Source organism: Cimex lectularius, unplaced genomic scaffold (assembly GCF_000648675.2).
Source record: "Cimex lectularius strain Harlan isolate CLEC.00 unplaced genomic scaffold, Clec_2.1 scaffold139, whole genome shotgun sequence".
Classification (NCBI taxonomy): Eukaryota; Metazoa; Arthropoda; class Insecta; order Hemiptera; family Cimicidae; genus Cimex; species Cimex lectularius.
In genome coordinates, this window is record NW_019392832.1 from 436,729 (window position 1) to 449,925 (window position 13,197).

Sequence of the window (13,197 nt, forward strand, 5' to 3'; positions counted from 1 at the left end):
CAAAAGTGCAAACAAAATGAATAAATGACATGAACATATTATAAATAAGAATCTAAAGAAAAATTAAAATATATAATTAAACATGTTTTAAAATAGTTAAAAAGTATGAAAAATATCGATATTATCAGGCGGTTTATTGGATATTTTTTAATTTCTGCCTATTATGCCCACGATAAGGGTAATTAGTTCTGTGATAATTAATTAAGAAAGGATTTAGATTTCTAAAGTTACAGCTGCAGGAAATATTGATATTAATTTTCAAAAGTAATTCTGGACAATATAGTAAATTATATAATAATTTGTATAAGAAAATAACATAGGGTTTATCTCTCCTAGAAGCCAGTGTTTCTAAAGTGCAAAGAGAAAAGATTGCTTCATAATCTATTTTAAAATCACAATTTTCCAGATTTCCACAATTTAAAAAATATATATTTAAACAAAAGAATGTATACTGAAAAATTTTCCAGAGAATTTTTGAGAGTTATTAAATGAGGAGGCCAAACTGTTGAGCGATATTCTAAATTGCTGATTTATAAAGTATTATTATAATTAGTTGATTTTTGAAATCTCTACACGTTCTAATAATAAAATCTAGTTGCCTAATAGCTTTATTATGAATGAAATCTATATGATTTGAAAAGGATAAGCGATCATTAAAGATTATACCTACATCAGTAATGGCTGAGGACTTTTCCAATGCCTGGTTATTGAATTTATAGGATTGGATTTCAATTCTTTGGGATAGGGTTTTTTGAGTGAGAGAAGCTAATAAAAGAATATATATTGACTTTGATTTTTAAGCCATTGTTAGCACACCACAAACAAAAATGAGTTAAATTTTCTTGAAGCATGTGCATGTCATTAATAGATTTAATTGAACAATAAATTTTTATATCATCTGTGAGGAGTAAAAAATTCACATCAAGAAAACATCTGTAATATCATTTAAATAAACTACAAAAAATAAAGGACTGAGGTACAACCCTTGAGATGCTTCAAATTATTTGAAAGTATGAATTGTTTATGGAGTTTGAAAAGTATCTATCTGTTAGATAGCTTTGAATCCATGACAAGAGAGGTTGCCCTATTACATAAAGCATGAAACTTTAAACACGTTAAAACATAAAACATGTCATATTAACTCGATTTTTTTTTAATTTTTAAAATAACGTTACTTTTTAATGTTTTATCAATTATCAGTAAAACCTATAAGACCAATAGTGCCCTTTTATAACTCTCCATGCCACAAACTTGCGATAAAAATAGATAAAATAATTTAAATCCATACCAATTTCAAACCTACATTTGGTATGAAACAAAAACTTAAAGAGGACTCGATTAATGAAGTTGTTAAAAATTATATAATATACCTCTTAAACATAAGCCTACTATCTAATTATTGTAAATTTAATAATATATTAGTATGAAATGAAAGGGTTATCATCTTCTCTGTGTTGAAATATTCATGAATAACTTTGAAAAAATATGGAATCATACTCCCCAATAGTCAGTGTTTTAACTATATCGGATACAAACATACTAAAGATCACTCCAGAACCTGGACTTATGCACTAACTGCAGACAATCCGACCCAGAAAGTGACTGCGAATGTAATACGATTTGTGAGTAGATCATTCTTTTCAACTATCAAAATTTTGCCACCGACCGCGTTACCTGTTCAGGGATGCCAATGTAAACGGAGTAAAAATTTACTTTTTGTTAGATCGGGTATCAAAAATGCTTGTAAAAAATTCTTATGAAGTTATTTCTAACGAAGTTCAGTATTTGGATTGGTATTTATTTGTCGAATTCCGGTCTGTTCGGTTAGCATCTTTCTCCCATTGCTGGCTTTGTTTCATTACCCACTCTTGCGTCCGGCCACCACCCCTTAAAATAAACTTCTTGATTTTTATTTTGAAATGTACAAATCCCCATTTAAACCGTATTGTTTTTTAAACAATTAATCGTATGTTTTTATCTGTCGGGAGTGATTGACTTGTCTCAACTTCAAAAACCACCCTTCATGTTGGAGGTTTCATTCAACCACTACATTCTTCGTATATGTTTTTTGATCACTGTTACAATAATAAAGAAATACTTTAAAGGTAAAATTATTTTATCGCTTAGGACCTAAAGAACTTTTTCGGTTACGACGATCGAGGGTTTTCGATAAAGAAATTAACTTTTAAAACGATCAAATTTGTTCAAGGGTAGACGTGTTGTTCGGTTGTGTAACTCATATTATTTTTCTTGTTTAGGTCGGCTCCAAACGATGTCTATGTTCGGGACGATGAAGCGCCACAAGGAGAAATCTTTCCAGTTATTGTAAGTCCGTTTTTTTTTTTTTTTTTTTTTTTTTTTTTAAATTAAAAATCTATTTTAATTTCAACTGTGGATTGTCAGCTTCAAAAATAAACTTTACGAGCTTTTAATTGCACTTTAAACATAATGTGCGGACATTTTAATAGCGAAGTTATAATACAAAAGGGTTGACCCATCAATCCTTTATCATCTGCGTTGTTTAAACAAAACAACACTTTATTCTTTGTATTTTATATTTTGTAAAGATCAATTTAACTTGTTTATTACAAATAGTTACGTTTAAATTAAATATTCATTATTGCCTAAATTGTCATTGGATTCAAAAGTACATTTAGGTTTGTAAAGTACCCTTAATTTCTTTTTTTATCACCAGACTTTAATGAAAAAAAATCAAAATAATATAAAACACTACAATTTTCATAATTCTACGTAATAGTTTAGTTAAATTGTTTTAAATAACCATAAAGGAACGAGTTGATCCTCATTGGAAACTTTCAAGAGGAAACAGGTCTAAAGGTCATTTAAATGTCTTTTCAAAAGTACATAGATGAAATTTTAATATTATTATTATGTGTGGTGATTAGTGACTGTTAATTGATTCTAAATAAATATTATTATTATGCAATCTCCAAACATATTTTTATACTCTTTGTATAGGTGTGCTTTGTATATATTTTGTAATAGTTTTTACTCATTATTGATTTATATAAGCCCAAATTGGCACATGCATGTATGTATATACATGTACACGTGTAGAGTTGAGCTTATCACTGCTTGTAGTCCACCAGCAATTCCACATTTTGTAATTTACGATAAATTACAAGCAGGCTTTGATAATTAATCTTGTCAGTTCAAACACTGAGGTTGGATCCAGGGTTTTGTTAGGTCATTTCAGCTCCCAAATATACAATCTCCAAATCCAAACCTATTCGCACCCACTCACTTTTATTCGTTCTTCCTTCCTTCTTACAAACAATTCACTCTGGGTAGTGGAGTACTTGGTATTCCACTACTGACTAGCCTTGTCACACTACATATTCGGACCAATTAATACATTCATTCTCAACGTCACTAGTGGACGCAATGCATGTGTAAACTATTACAACAGTAAAACAGTCCTGTTTCTTCTAAAAGACCCAAATACTTGCTGCCGTGCTCAGGCACATTTCTCAAATTGTATGGCATTACTACATGCTCTCTATATAGAGCCAAGGAGTAGCACCGTTCAATTAAGCGAGTCACATCGAGCAACCATTATGTTAGACATTAATACAGGCTTTAGCCCCTAAAGTTAGTGTCCGTTTGACGATTTTACACACCTTGGGATTAAATTATAATTGAAATTCTGAATTAATATTTATAGTAGGGATTATGAGTTAAAAAAGTAATCATTTGGCAGTGAAATAAGTCTGTTGTGTTTTTCTCTAATTGAATTTTATCCCCCTTGTGCCTTGGAGTAGTTTTTATTTAGTCATTATTGTTTACATACTCTGAAAAGGGATTAGTTAAAATGTTTTTATTTTATTTAAGATCTTGTATTTTTCAAGGTGTTTTGCTAATTTAAAATGCATAACTAAATAAACAGTTAGGCTGACAAGCTTGCGTCATTGCCATGTCTTGCATATCATTGCCAATGGCTGTTACAGTTAGAACTAAGTCGGTCTTCAAGGAAATTTGAGATCGCTGTAAAAATTTTGAAATATGTCAATCGGTAGACATATTACCTGATGGTGACCTTAAAATAAGTCAAAAGGTTGACAGTAACAACTGAATTTGCTTTTTTCTTAAACAAAAAAAAATTGTTTAACTTGGAAATAGCAATCTTAAAGAATTATGTTAATTTACATATCCAGTTTTGATCTGAGAGTGCAAAATTATAGTTTAATTTTGTACCATCTTAGGGATTATACCACTTACGGTGAGGAAGCGAGTTGTGTGAAGCTTGTAAGTGAGGATGTACGAGTGATATCTAGTCAAGGAGACCATACAACAGGAAGTTCCAAGGTGAAAATGCACAACATCGTCGATTATTCCTGGGAGGAGAAATTTTATGCGGGCCAGTTGCTTGCCGTTCATATGGGTGGGAAGTACTTTGCTTATGGCATAAAAGGTAAACATTCATCTAAGTGTCATTTGTAATTTTTGTAACTTTTTTCTTCCATTGTTCACAGCTGTCAATAAGACACAAAGTGTAATAAGAGTTATCAACAGAGAAACTTCAAAAAGGGCACTGATTAAAGGCATAGAGGGGATGATAGAAGATCTTGCATTTGCGTTTATTCCAAATAAAGTAATTTTAGCTTGCCTTGACTGTAGCGGAGCTGTTCAAGTTCACAACATTGAACAAGAAGGAAATGAAATTACCTGCAAATTAATATTACACATCCTTGTGGTAAAGGTGTTAACATTTTTCTATATGTTTTTGTTTTTGAATATGTAACACATTTTATAATGTTTAGGATGATACGCTTGAAACGTATTTGCCCAGACGTGTATTCTGGTGTCCTTATATGACAGAGGATGAGAATGCAGCTGCAAGAGACCCTTATGAAGATGAAATACGCCATTTGCTTGCCGTCACCAGGGATAACAAAGTATGTTTTTTCTTTTTTTACTTTTTGTTTGGAAAAATATTCAAGTACAATATTAGTTGTTTTATGTGGTCATTACATTGTTAGCACTTCAGTGGTTGTAGTGTTCCATTTTTACATGCAGGTAGTAGGCAGAGCTATTTAATCTTCTTCCGTCGCTTTCCATAAAAAACTTTTTCCATTGGAGGCAGAAGTATGTGGTTTGAGTCCTCGGCCACTTTTCCTTGGCTTCACTGGTAGATGGCTCTGTCGTGCCAATTTGGTGAGGTGTGATTTTAACCATTGATGATTGAACCTGAGTCATGCCAGCTTTTTGTAGCATACAGAGCCGAGCTTTTTGGCTAATATGGTATTACGATCATTCATTGCATTTGGTCCTGTTCACATTCATTCCCACTTGGAGTCATTATATCAAAGGGGTTCGTTATTTATGCTCATTTGGTGTAGACATGAATCTCAAATATTCGAACTTTGTTTCATTTTTAATATTTTAATGTATATTCCTGTATATTCCCAAATTTTATCAAAATTCCAAACTGTGCAGCAGTCCAAATATTACCGAATATAATAATTATTATTAATGCATTGTTATCTAAATTGATGTCATGTATTCAGTAAAAATGTAAACTCTTTGACCAAAATTCCTGAAAAGCCCAACTTCATCATCTTCTCTTATGTCATTCTGAATGCTGACCCTCTTTCTCTATTAAGAAACCCAGAAACTTTTTTTATACTGTGCATTGGGTAAAGCTGGTAAGATAGCAAACAAACTACAGGCCTTACCAAGTTTCGATAGAGCAGGAGCCGTGTGTGTATTTAGTCATAACATAGCTGGGTAGAATTTGATTTTTTCTTTGTATGCTCTACCACATATACGGTCCAATTTTTCCACGGAATTTTCCATTTTTCCGTTTTGATTTAACTACTATGTCTGAGGTCTCAACACGATCTCTCTTTAGTCCTGTCATTACTGCAAGATGGTAAGCTTTTTTGTTCTTTTTGTTATTACAGCATACTTTTGGACTGTATGATTGTGTTGGATACATTTTCATTTATCACTGTCATAAACAATCTTTTTCTTAAGTTATTTTGTGGTGTATGTTAATTTGCTTATGAAATATTTTTATATTGGTGTTTTGTTTTAGATTGAAATGTGGAACGTTGCTGTGGTATCTAGAAACCACGGTTCAGGCCCTTTAATGTCTGAACAGATCAGCGAAGGTTTTCTGGAAATTGAAGTGTCGACACATTTAATTTCAGATGCGGCTTTCTCTCCTGATGGGACAGCAATCGCGACTGCTAGTTACGATGGGAAATGCAAATTTTTCCAGGTTTTTGTCAATGCATTGAATGATTTATAGACAAGTTGTAAATTTTTAAACATTTAAATCAGGTTTATATGTATGGGGAAGAAGAACCAAGGTGTTTGCATGAATGGGAGCCACACGGCGGTGAAGCCGTCACGACTCTTCTCTTCCTCGACAATCTTAGAAATCCGCATCCAGAGTAAACAAATTTACAGATTACTTTTGATTTAAGGGTATAAAAATTAATTTGTTAATTTTAATTTTTTTTCAATTTTAGCTTCCAATTTTGGAAATTCGCTATGACAGGTGCTAAGAACAATTGTGAACTGAAGTTGTGGTCTTGTGAGACTTGGGAATGCTTGCAAACGATCACATTTTCCTCGAGTGTTCCAAGAGGAAACAAACAGCTCAAAGCTGGTATTGATCTTGCTGCTGGTTACATCTTACTGTCCGACATGTTTTCAAGGGTGAGTTAAAAAGTTTTCTTACAACTACTATCTAATAAATTTTAGGAAAAACTTGTGTAATAGTTTCCATATTCATTCATTTATCTCAGTGTTTGTGGATTTTCCACTAGCCTACCTTATAACATTAATGAGTTCATTTCGAAGGATGTCGGAGTTCAAATTCAGGGCCGCTGGATTTGAACCTGGGACCTTTACCCTTCAGTGATGAGCCATGGCAGCTTCTGATACCCTTATACTCTTACTTTAAGTTCTAAGTCCATGATATAATTTTTTTTTTTTAGCTATTGTACATTATGGAACTTCAGAAGAAAACCAATGAAACCCAACCCTTTGTGCAAACAATTACAGAGTTCAAATTACCATGTGCCATACTTAGTTTTGGAATTGTGGATGCTGGGCCTAAAGTATTCAAAGCCAACACGTCATTCAGCCTCGAAGATCTCTGCAATGGTAATATGATCAGAAGTTTCATGTTATAATGACAATGAACTTTAAAACCTATCAAGAGCATATTGTAATATTTGTCATTGTGTTTGTAGGTGAAGGTGATGAAGAAAGTCAAATGGCTGTTTTGGTGCGGATGTTTGTAGTGCAACCTAAATCTCTCCAGGAGTGCCATATAGTTTTTCAAACATCGAATGCGATTTTAGTCCCTCCACAAATGAGTAATTATCATAATAACTAATAAAATAATTGAGGTATTAAGTATCAAATGATTAAGGTTATTGTTATTGTTGCGGTTTGTAATTTTCAATTTAATCATGAATTTTTCAACATCACAATTTAAGTATGAATTTATTTGAATTAATGTTTTATAGAAGGATTTTTGGCAAGATTTTGTTTTCCTTAAAAGCAGTCACCTCCCTTGAATGGACAAATTCTGATTTCCAGCTTTTTCCCATTAGTTTCTTTGCTTTATAATCTTCTATAAAACAGAAAACTAAAAAACTTGTGCTCCCCAGATACTGCAACCTTCTAGCTTTTGTATCTTCTTAGTTCCTCCTCATTGCAAAATCTGCAAATGGGATCATTATTGAATATGCCCATGTTATGTAGATGTTCTCTCAGATGCCAGTGACCGGTTAATAGTCCTATCACCCCTGAATCTCGCAGCAGTGAGCTTGCCAGTCTTGGTGAGGGTTGTTTAGCATATTGTTCTTTTAGGTGAAGTTTTACAAAAACCAATCCTGCAGATTTTTTACTAAAACGCCTATTCCGGCCGTAGACCAGAACATATTTGAATGGTTTTGCCATGCTCATGTTTATAAGATTAAAACACAATGCTGTCTGGTCTGCTTATCTGAGAAAAGGCCTTAGAAATTGCAAAATTTTTTTAAGGTAAATGAATTTTAAAGCATCTTCTGTTTGCCTTGACAAAAAATTTAAATCACCCCAGAAAATTTCTTTTAAGATCATTAGTCATCTGAAAGAAAGGAGTGTCAGTAGACACCGATGGTAAAACTTGCGATAACAATATTGCACCAACTTGGAATCCAAAACTTTTTAATTGTGATAAGACCGCCTAATTTTTTTATAGCATTTCAGGATAAAACTATGTAATTAAAAAATGAATGTTATTCAGGGAGATCAACTTTCAAAGGAGCATTTAACTTGCTCGTACCCACAAATATTCTCAGTGAATTTGAAAATCCTCTGGACATAGAAAAGGCTAAAATCTTAATACATATATTGTTTTCCCAATCCTTATTGGACCCATCATGCAATAGTAAACATTTTTTTAATTCTTATCCAAAAAACGGACACATCTTTATAGTAGAAAATATTTTATTCCCTAGTGTCCACTATAGGGAAATATCAACGTGATTATTGATTTATTATTCTAATTTATTAAATTTATGGTTAATGTTCGATTTTGTTCTAATAGATAAATTTGTATCCCGTAAAATACCAAGCTTGCCTGAACTGACAGAGAATACCAATTCAGGAAATAGCACATCCTCGCAACAGCCAGTTCAGCTTAATTTGATGAAACCGGAAGCATTTCACTCTCCAGCCAGAGAATCACCAGTATGATTTTTCATTGTAAACAAATGATTTATGCATAAAATATTAATTAATCTTAATGTGTAATAACCTTTTTATTAGACGACAATAAGGGAAAGTGGAAATTCTAGTGATAGAGAATCCCAAAATCTGAAAACATACGCAGCAAACACTGTTTTAATCAGCTCAAATGAGGTTACAGTAAGCATTAAATGAAAATTTATGAAAATTTGAACTTAAGCGATTTGTTCCACAGACTGCTGGGGGCTTTGTTAGTGCTGGTAGTTCTCCGAGCAGGGAGGTACAAGAAATTCTGTCATCTCCACGCTTTTTCAATCAGTCAACGCAACAGCCATCTGAGCATACTCCAAACAATCTATCTTGGTATGTTCTTAATTTAATTAAGTTAATCCTTTGTGGCTAATAAAACAAATGATTTCTAGTCCAGTCAGCTTGCCCAATGATAAGCTGCGAGGGCTTGAATCAGCGATTCATACGCTTTCAAGTGACATTTCTTCATTAACACATTTGATATCCAAACAAAATAGTGAAATTGAGGTAAATTCATGTTTGCATTAAATTTTTTGTACATTTGTTAAGAGGTGGGATGATTTAATTTTTAAAACAATCTTTAAGGCATTGAAAGAAAATATAAGAAGAAAAGATATGGACAATTCTTCAGATTTAGAAGAAACTATGGTACGAGCTCTTTTAAATAGCAAGGTCAAGTGTGCCATGTCAAACAAGGTTCTCGCCGAAGAGATTTCGAGCAACCTGCAACCTTCTGTATTAAGTTTAATCAGTAAAGAAATGCAACAACAAATTAGACCAGGCAAGTTTGTAAATTTTCTGGAATATCTGTAAGAAACTTATTTCCCTGTTTTTTGATTTTACAGTTGTAAAAAAAACACTGGAAGAATTGAAGGTAATTATTCAAAATGAAATATCTACAAAACTGACTGCCTCTGATCAAATCCTTAAGGATAATCTTGGTAAACTAATTCGTAGTAAGGTAAGAAGACTTTTCGTCAATCTGTTTGGCATAAATTAAACCCAGAGTAAAATGATTTTTTCCCAGCCATTCATGGAGACTTTAAACAGCCAGTTGAGTATATCTGCCGGGAACGCAATGGAACACATTTATAAAGATACTTTTACAAAGCTCGCCGTTCCAGTTTTTGAAAAGGCCTGTGCCAATCTTTTTAAACAAATCAACGATACTTTTTCAAAAGGCCTAACAGAATGTAAACAAAATTTTAAACACTTAAAAATCTTCTGAATAAGTAGAGCTGTTCAATCGTGTAAATAATTTACATTTCAGATATTAAAGAAATAGAGGCTCACGCTTGTAAGTCAAACGAAAGGATGAATATGGAAATCATAGCGATGCAGTCTGCAACTGAACACATGACTGTAGCAACGCAAAAATTTTCAACACTTGTTGAAAAGGAAACAAAAAGGTTTGTGAAGGACCATGCATGAAGCATGCACATAACAAATTGACCAATTATGTTGAACTTCTTATCGACAATTAATAATGCAAATAAAGCAATTATTGATTTGAAAAATTCAACAATATAAAAATAGTTGTTTGTTATAAATGATATAATTTACAGCTGTCACTTTTAAATCCTTAATAGAGTAGTTAGTTAATGTATTGATCATGGTAAACATGGATCCATGTTTTCTAGTCAAACCTCAGGGACAGCTATCTGTGATCTACATTTACATGGATTCTAAATGTATAGCATTTAGCATATAGCATATAGCCATAAATATATAGGCTATATTTAGCATATAGCCATCTTTTCACATCAGTTTCTGTGGATTGATTACTGTTGTATAACATATAAGGAACAGTTTTTCCTCCTTAAATTACATAAAACACACTCCTTAAATAACATAATTTTTTTCAGTTTTGAAACCGATTTAGGTTTATAAATGGTCCTAACTTAAAATTTTGCATATAAAAGAGAGGACAATAGAATCACACAGTTACACTGAAGATAGTGAAATGCCAAAACACGTTAGACAAACCAATGAGGGTAGGTAGACCAAGATGATTAGTAAGGATCCAATTACAGATCCATGGATTTTATTTTTTAAAAAGTTTTTAAATATAGTAGTTTACCACAAAAGGAGTAATCAGTTTTTCAAACCAAAACTTATGTATAAATAAAATGCTCTACAAGGGGGCGTTCGGGTTGGTCGGTTATGAATGTGGAACAAACCTTTTTTGATAATTCTTCATTTCAAAATATGAGACATGTATACACCACTTCTTGTGAATTTTGGCCCTGGTTTCGCAAAAAAAAATTTTTTTTTTGAGGGTGGAAATTTTCCTTATTTTAATATTGTTATTTTGCCTTTCTACTCGCTCATTAACTATGTGAGTATAACATTTTACAGAATTTTTTTTTATAGATTACGATAAAAAAAATATAGTAAAAGCTATCGAAGATTATCAATAACAAAAATTCCTAAAAACCAAATATTTTTCAAGTAAACTAGGTTATAATTTTGTGTGTTGTGAGAGAAATTAATAATATGAAATTTCATTTTAGCACCTGAGACCCCTAAATATAATTTTTGTCTGAATTTAAATTTATCGATTTTTTGAGCCCTAAAATTTTTCCAATTTTTGATTCATTATCGGAATATCTGATTGAAACGGCTATAATTCAAAAACATTTAAGGATTTTAATGTCAAACATACCATTTGGAAGAAGTGAAATGTAGCTTTTTAACGGTGTGTGTACCATTAAAATATATTTCTGTAAGAAAATACACAAAATAGCAAATTTTTTGTCAGAAATTAACCTCACTTTTTTTTAAATGAAATAACCCTAACCATCCCTGATAGTCCAATTTTTATATTTGATAATGTTATAAAACACACTTTACAATTTCTTTAAAACGAACTGTGACAATTAGTCCACTAGCTTTAGAGAAACATGATGTTTGAGCTTGTACCAAGAATGCCAGTCAGGCTGTAAGTGTCCGATATTTTGGATTGTAGAATCATCAAAAAAAGTCCAGTCCCAATTTGCGACCTACCAACTTAGTTGCGCCCTTGTTAGAAAAGAAAGAAAATTTAAATTATTGCTCACATTATTTCTTAAAATGAAGAATATATGAAAGAAAATAAATAATTAACACATTAAAAAGTGTGAACTTTTGAACATGGTATAAGTTCGGCAATTCTTTAAATTGTAGTGCAAAAACATAGTATCGTGTAGAGTATTTTCAAAGAAATGAACTTAATTAATGATGAGAATTCTTCTTGATGCCTGCAGGGTGTACGTATTGCATAGTCATGTACGATCAATTTTAGTCTGTCTATTCTCGATGGTTGGGTCCTGTCAGACAGGTTTCGGCTTTTCACCATCATCAGTGGTGAGGTTCTGTTGAAACACTCAACAACATTAACAATAAATTATGTATTATTATTAATGATTAAATTTAAGCTCCCTTTGAGTTATTAAATTATTAATGCTCAATTTAGTGTGCTCATTATACTTTTAATTAGGTAACTAGCTGTGAAATTGTTAATATGTGTGAAGAACGTTGAGGCAAAAATCTCTGAAAACTTAAAAAAAGGTACAATTTTTAGAACGCCAAGTTGTTAATTTCTGACAGCAATTGTTACTTACTGATCTAGTGATGTTTAGGTCGATGTGCTCATATTTTCTAATTTATAAATTGTGTTTCAGATTGGAAGATGCAATATTAGAAGTAGGTAGAAACATTAAAGGTAGTACATTGAATAATGGCAACATGAGGTCAGGCACAGCAACTCCTGCCCAACATTTTTTAGACTCACAGCAACTAATAACACAACTGTCCCAATTGATAAAACAGGGCGATTATAACACTGCATTCCAACAGGTAATATCTCATAACATCAAGGTTGTTCTATTTGAAATAACTTTTTTAAATATTTTTTTAAGGCATTGTCGGCTTCTGACTTAAGCCTCGTTATGTATGTTTGTGAAAAAGTTGGACCCCACCAGGTTTTCACACAAAACGGCTGCCTTCTACAGCAACACATACTATTATCACTTATTCAACAACTGTCCGCTGATATGTCGCACCATTCCGAAACAAAATATAAGTGAGTTAAAAAATATAATTGTTTTATTGTCAAATTGTTATGTTTTGTTCTTGCTTGTTAGGTACCTTGAAGAGGCAATTATGAATTTGGACAATTGCAATGCTAATACTCGTGAACACATGCCAAATGTTTTAGGAGTGTTGCTTAAACAACTTCAAGTTTATATTGCTACGAACCCCAAAGGAAAATTCAACAGGAGGGCGAAAATGTTGACAATGGCGACCCAGTCGCTACTTTAATTCCAATATCATTATTAATAGTTAAAAAAAAATATTTTGTGTATAGATGTTTATCCTTCCTTAGTCTATTTAATAACTATTTCTAATTGGATAAGTGCTTATTCAAAATTTGTATTGAGATCTGACACAATATTAGAAGAGCAATTGTTTTAT

At 32.1% G+C, this 13,197-nt stretch overlaps 1 protein-coding gene across 3 annotated transcripts; it reads left to right on the forward strand.

The window, feature by feature from the left end:
• Nucleotides 1-1,843: 1,843 nt before the first annotated feature.
• Nucleotides 1,844-13,165, forward strand: LOC106672585 (enhancer of mRNA-decapping protein 4). Of its 3 annotated transcripts, none has more exons than XM_014404121.2 (21): nucleotides 1,844-2,105; nucleotides 2,259-2,325; nucleotides 4,224-4,432; nucleotides 4,494-4,720; nucleotides 4,782-4,916; nucleotides 6,059-6,244; nucleotides 6,307-6,419; nucleotides 6,498-6,687; nucleotides 6,969-7,137; nucleotides 7,227-7,352; nucleotides 8,573-8,715; nucleotides 8,794-8,892; nucleotides 8,948-9,075; nucleotides 9,135-9,249; nucleotides 9,328-9,523; nucleotides 9,588-9,703; nucleotides 9,770-9,935; nucleotides 10,013-10,151; nucleotides 12,405-12,579; nucleotides 12,642-12,805; nucleotides 12,867-13,165. In XM_014404121.2, the coding sequence occupies exons 1-21, from the start codon at nucleotides 2,024-2,026 to the stop codon at nucleotides 13,042-13,044; spliced, it is 3,123 nt and encodes a 1,040-aa protein (XP_014259607.1). In that variant the 5' UTR covers nucleotides 1,844-2,023; the 3' UTR covers nucleotides 13,045-13,165. The 3 variants fall into 3 exon arrangements, with proteins under 3 accessions (XP_014259607.1, XP_014259608.1, XP_014259609.1); XM_014404122.2 differs by having other exon boundaries at nucleotides 8,794-8,886; XM_014404123.2 differs by having other exon boundaries at nucleotides 4,494-4,714.
• The last annotated feature ends 32 nt before the right edge of the window (nucleotides 13,166-13,197 follow it).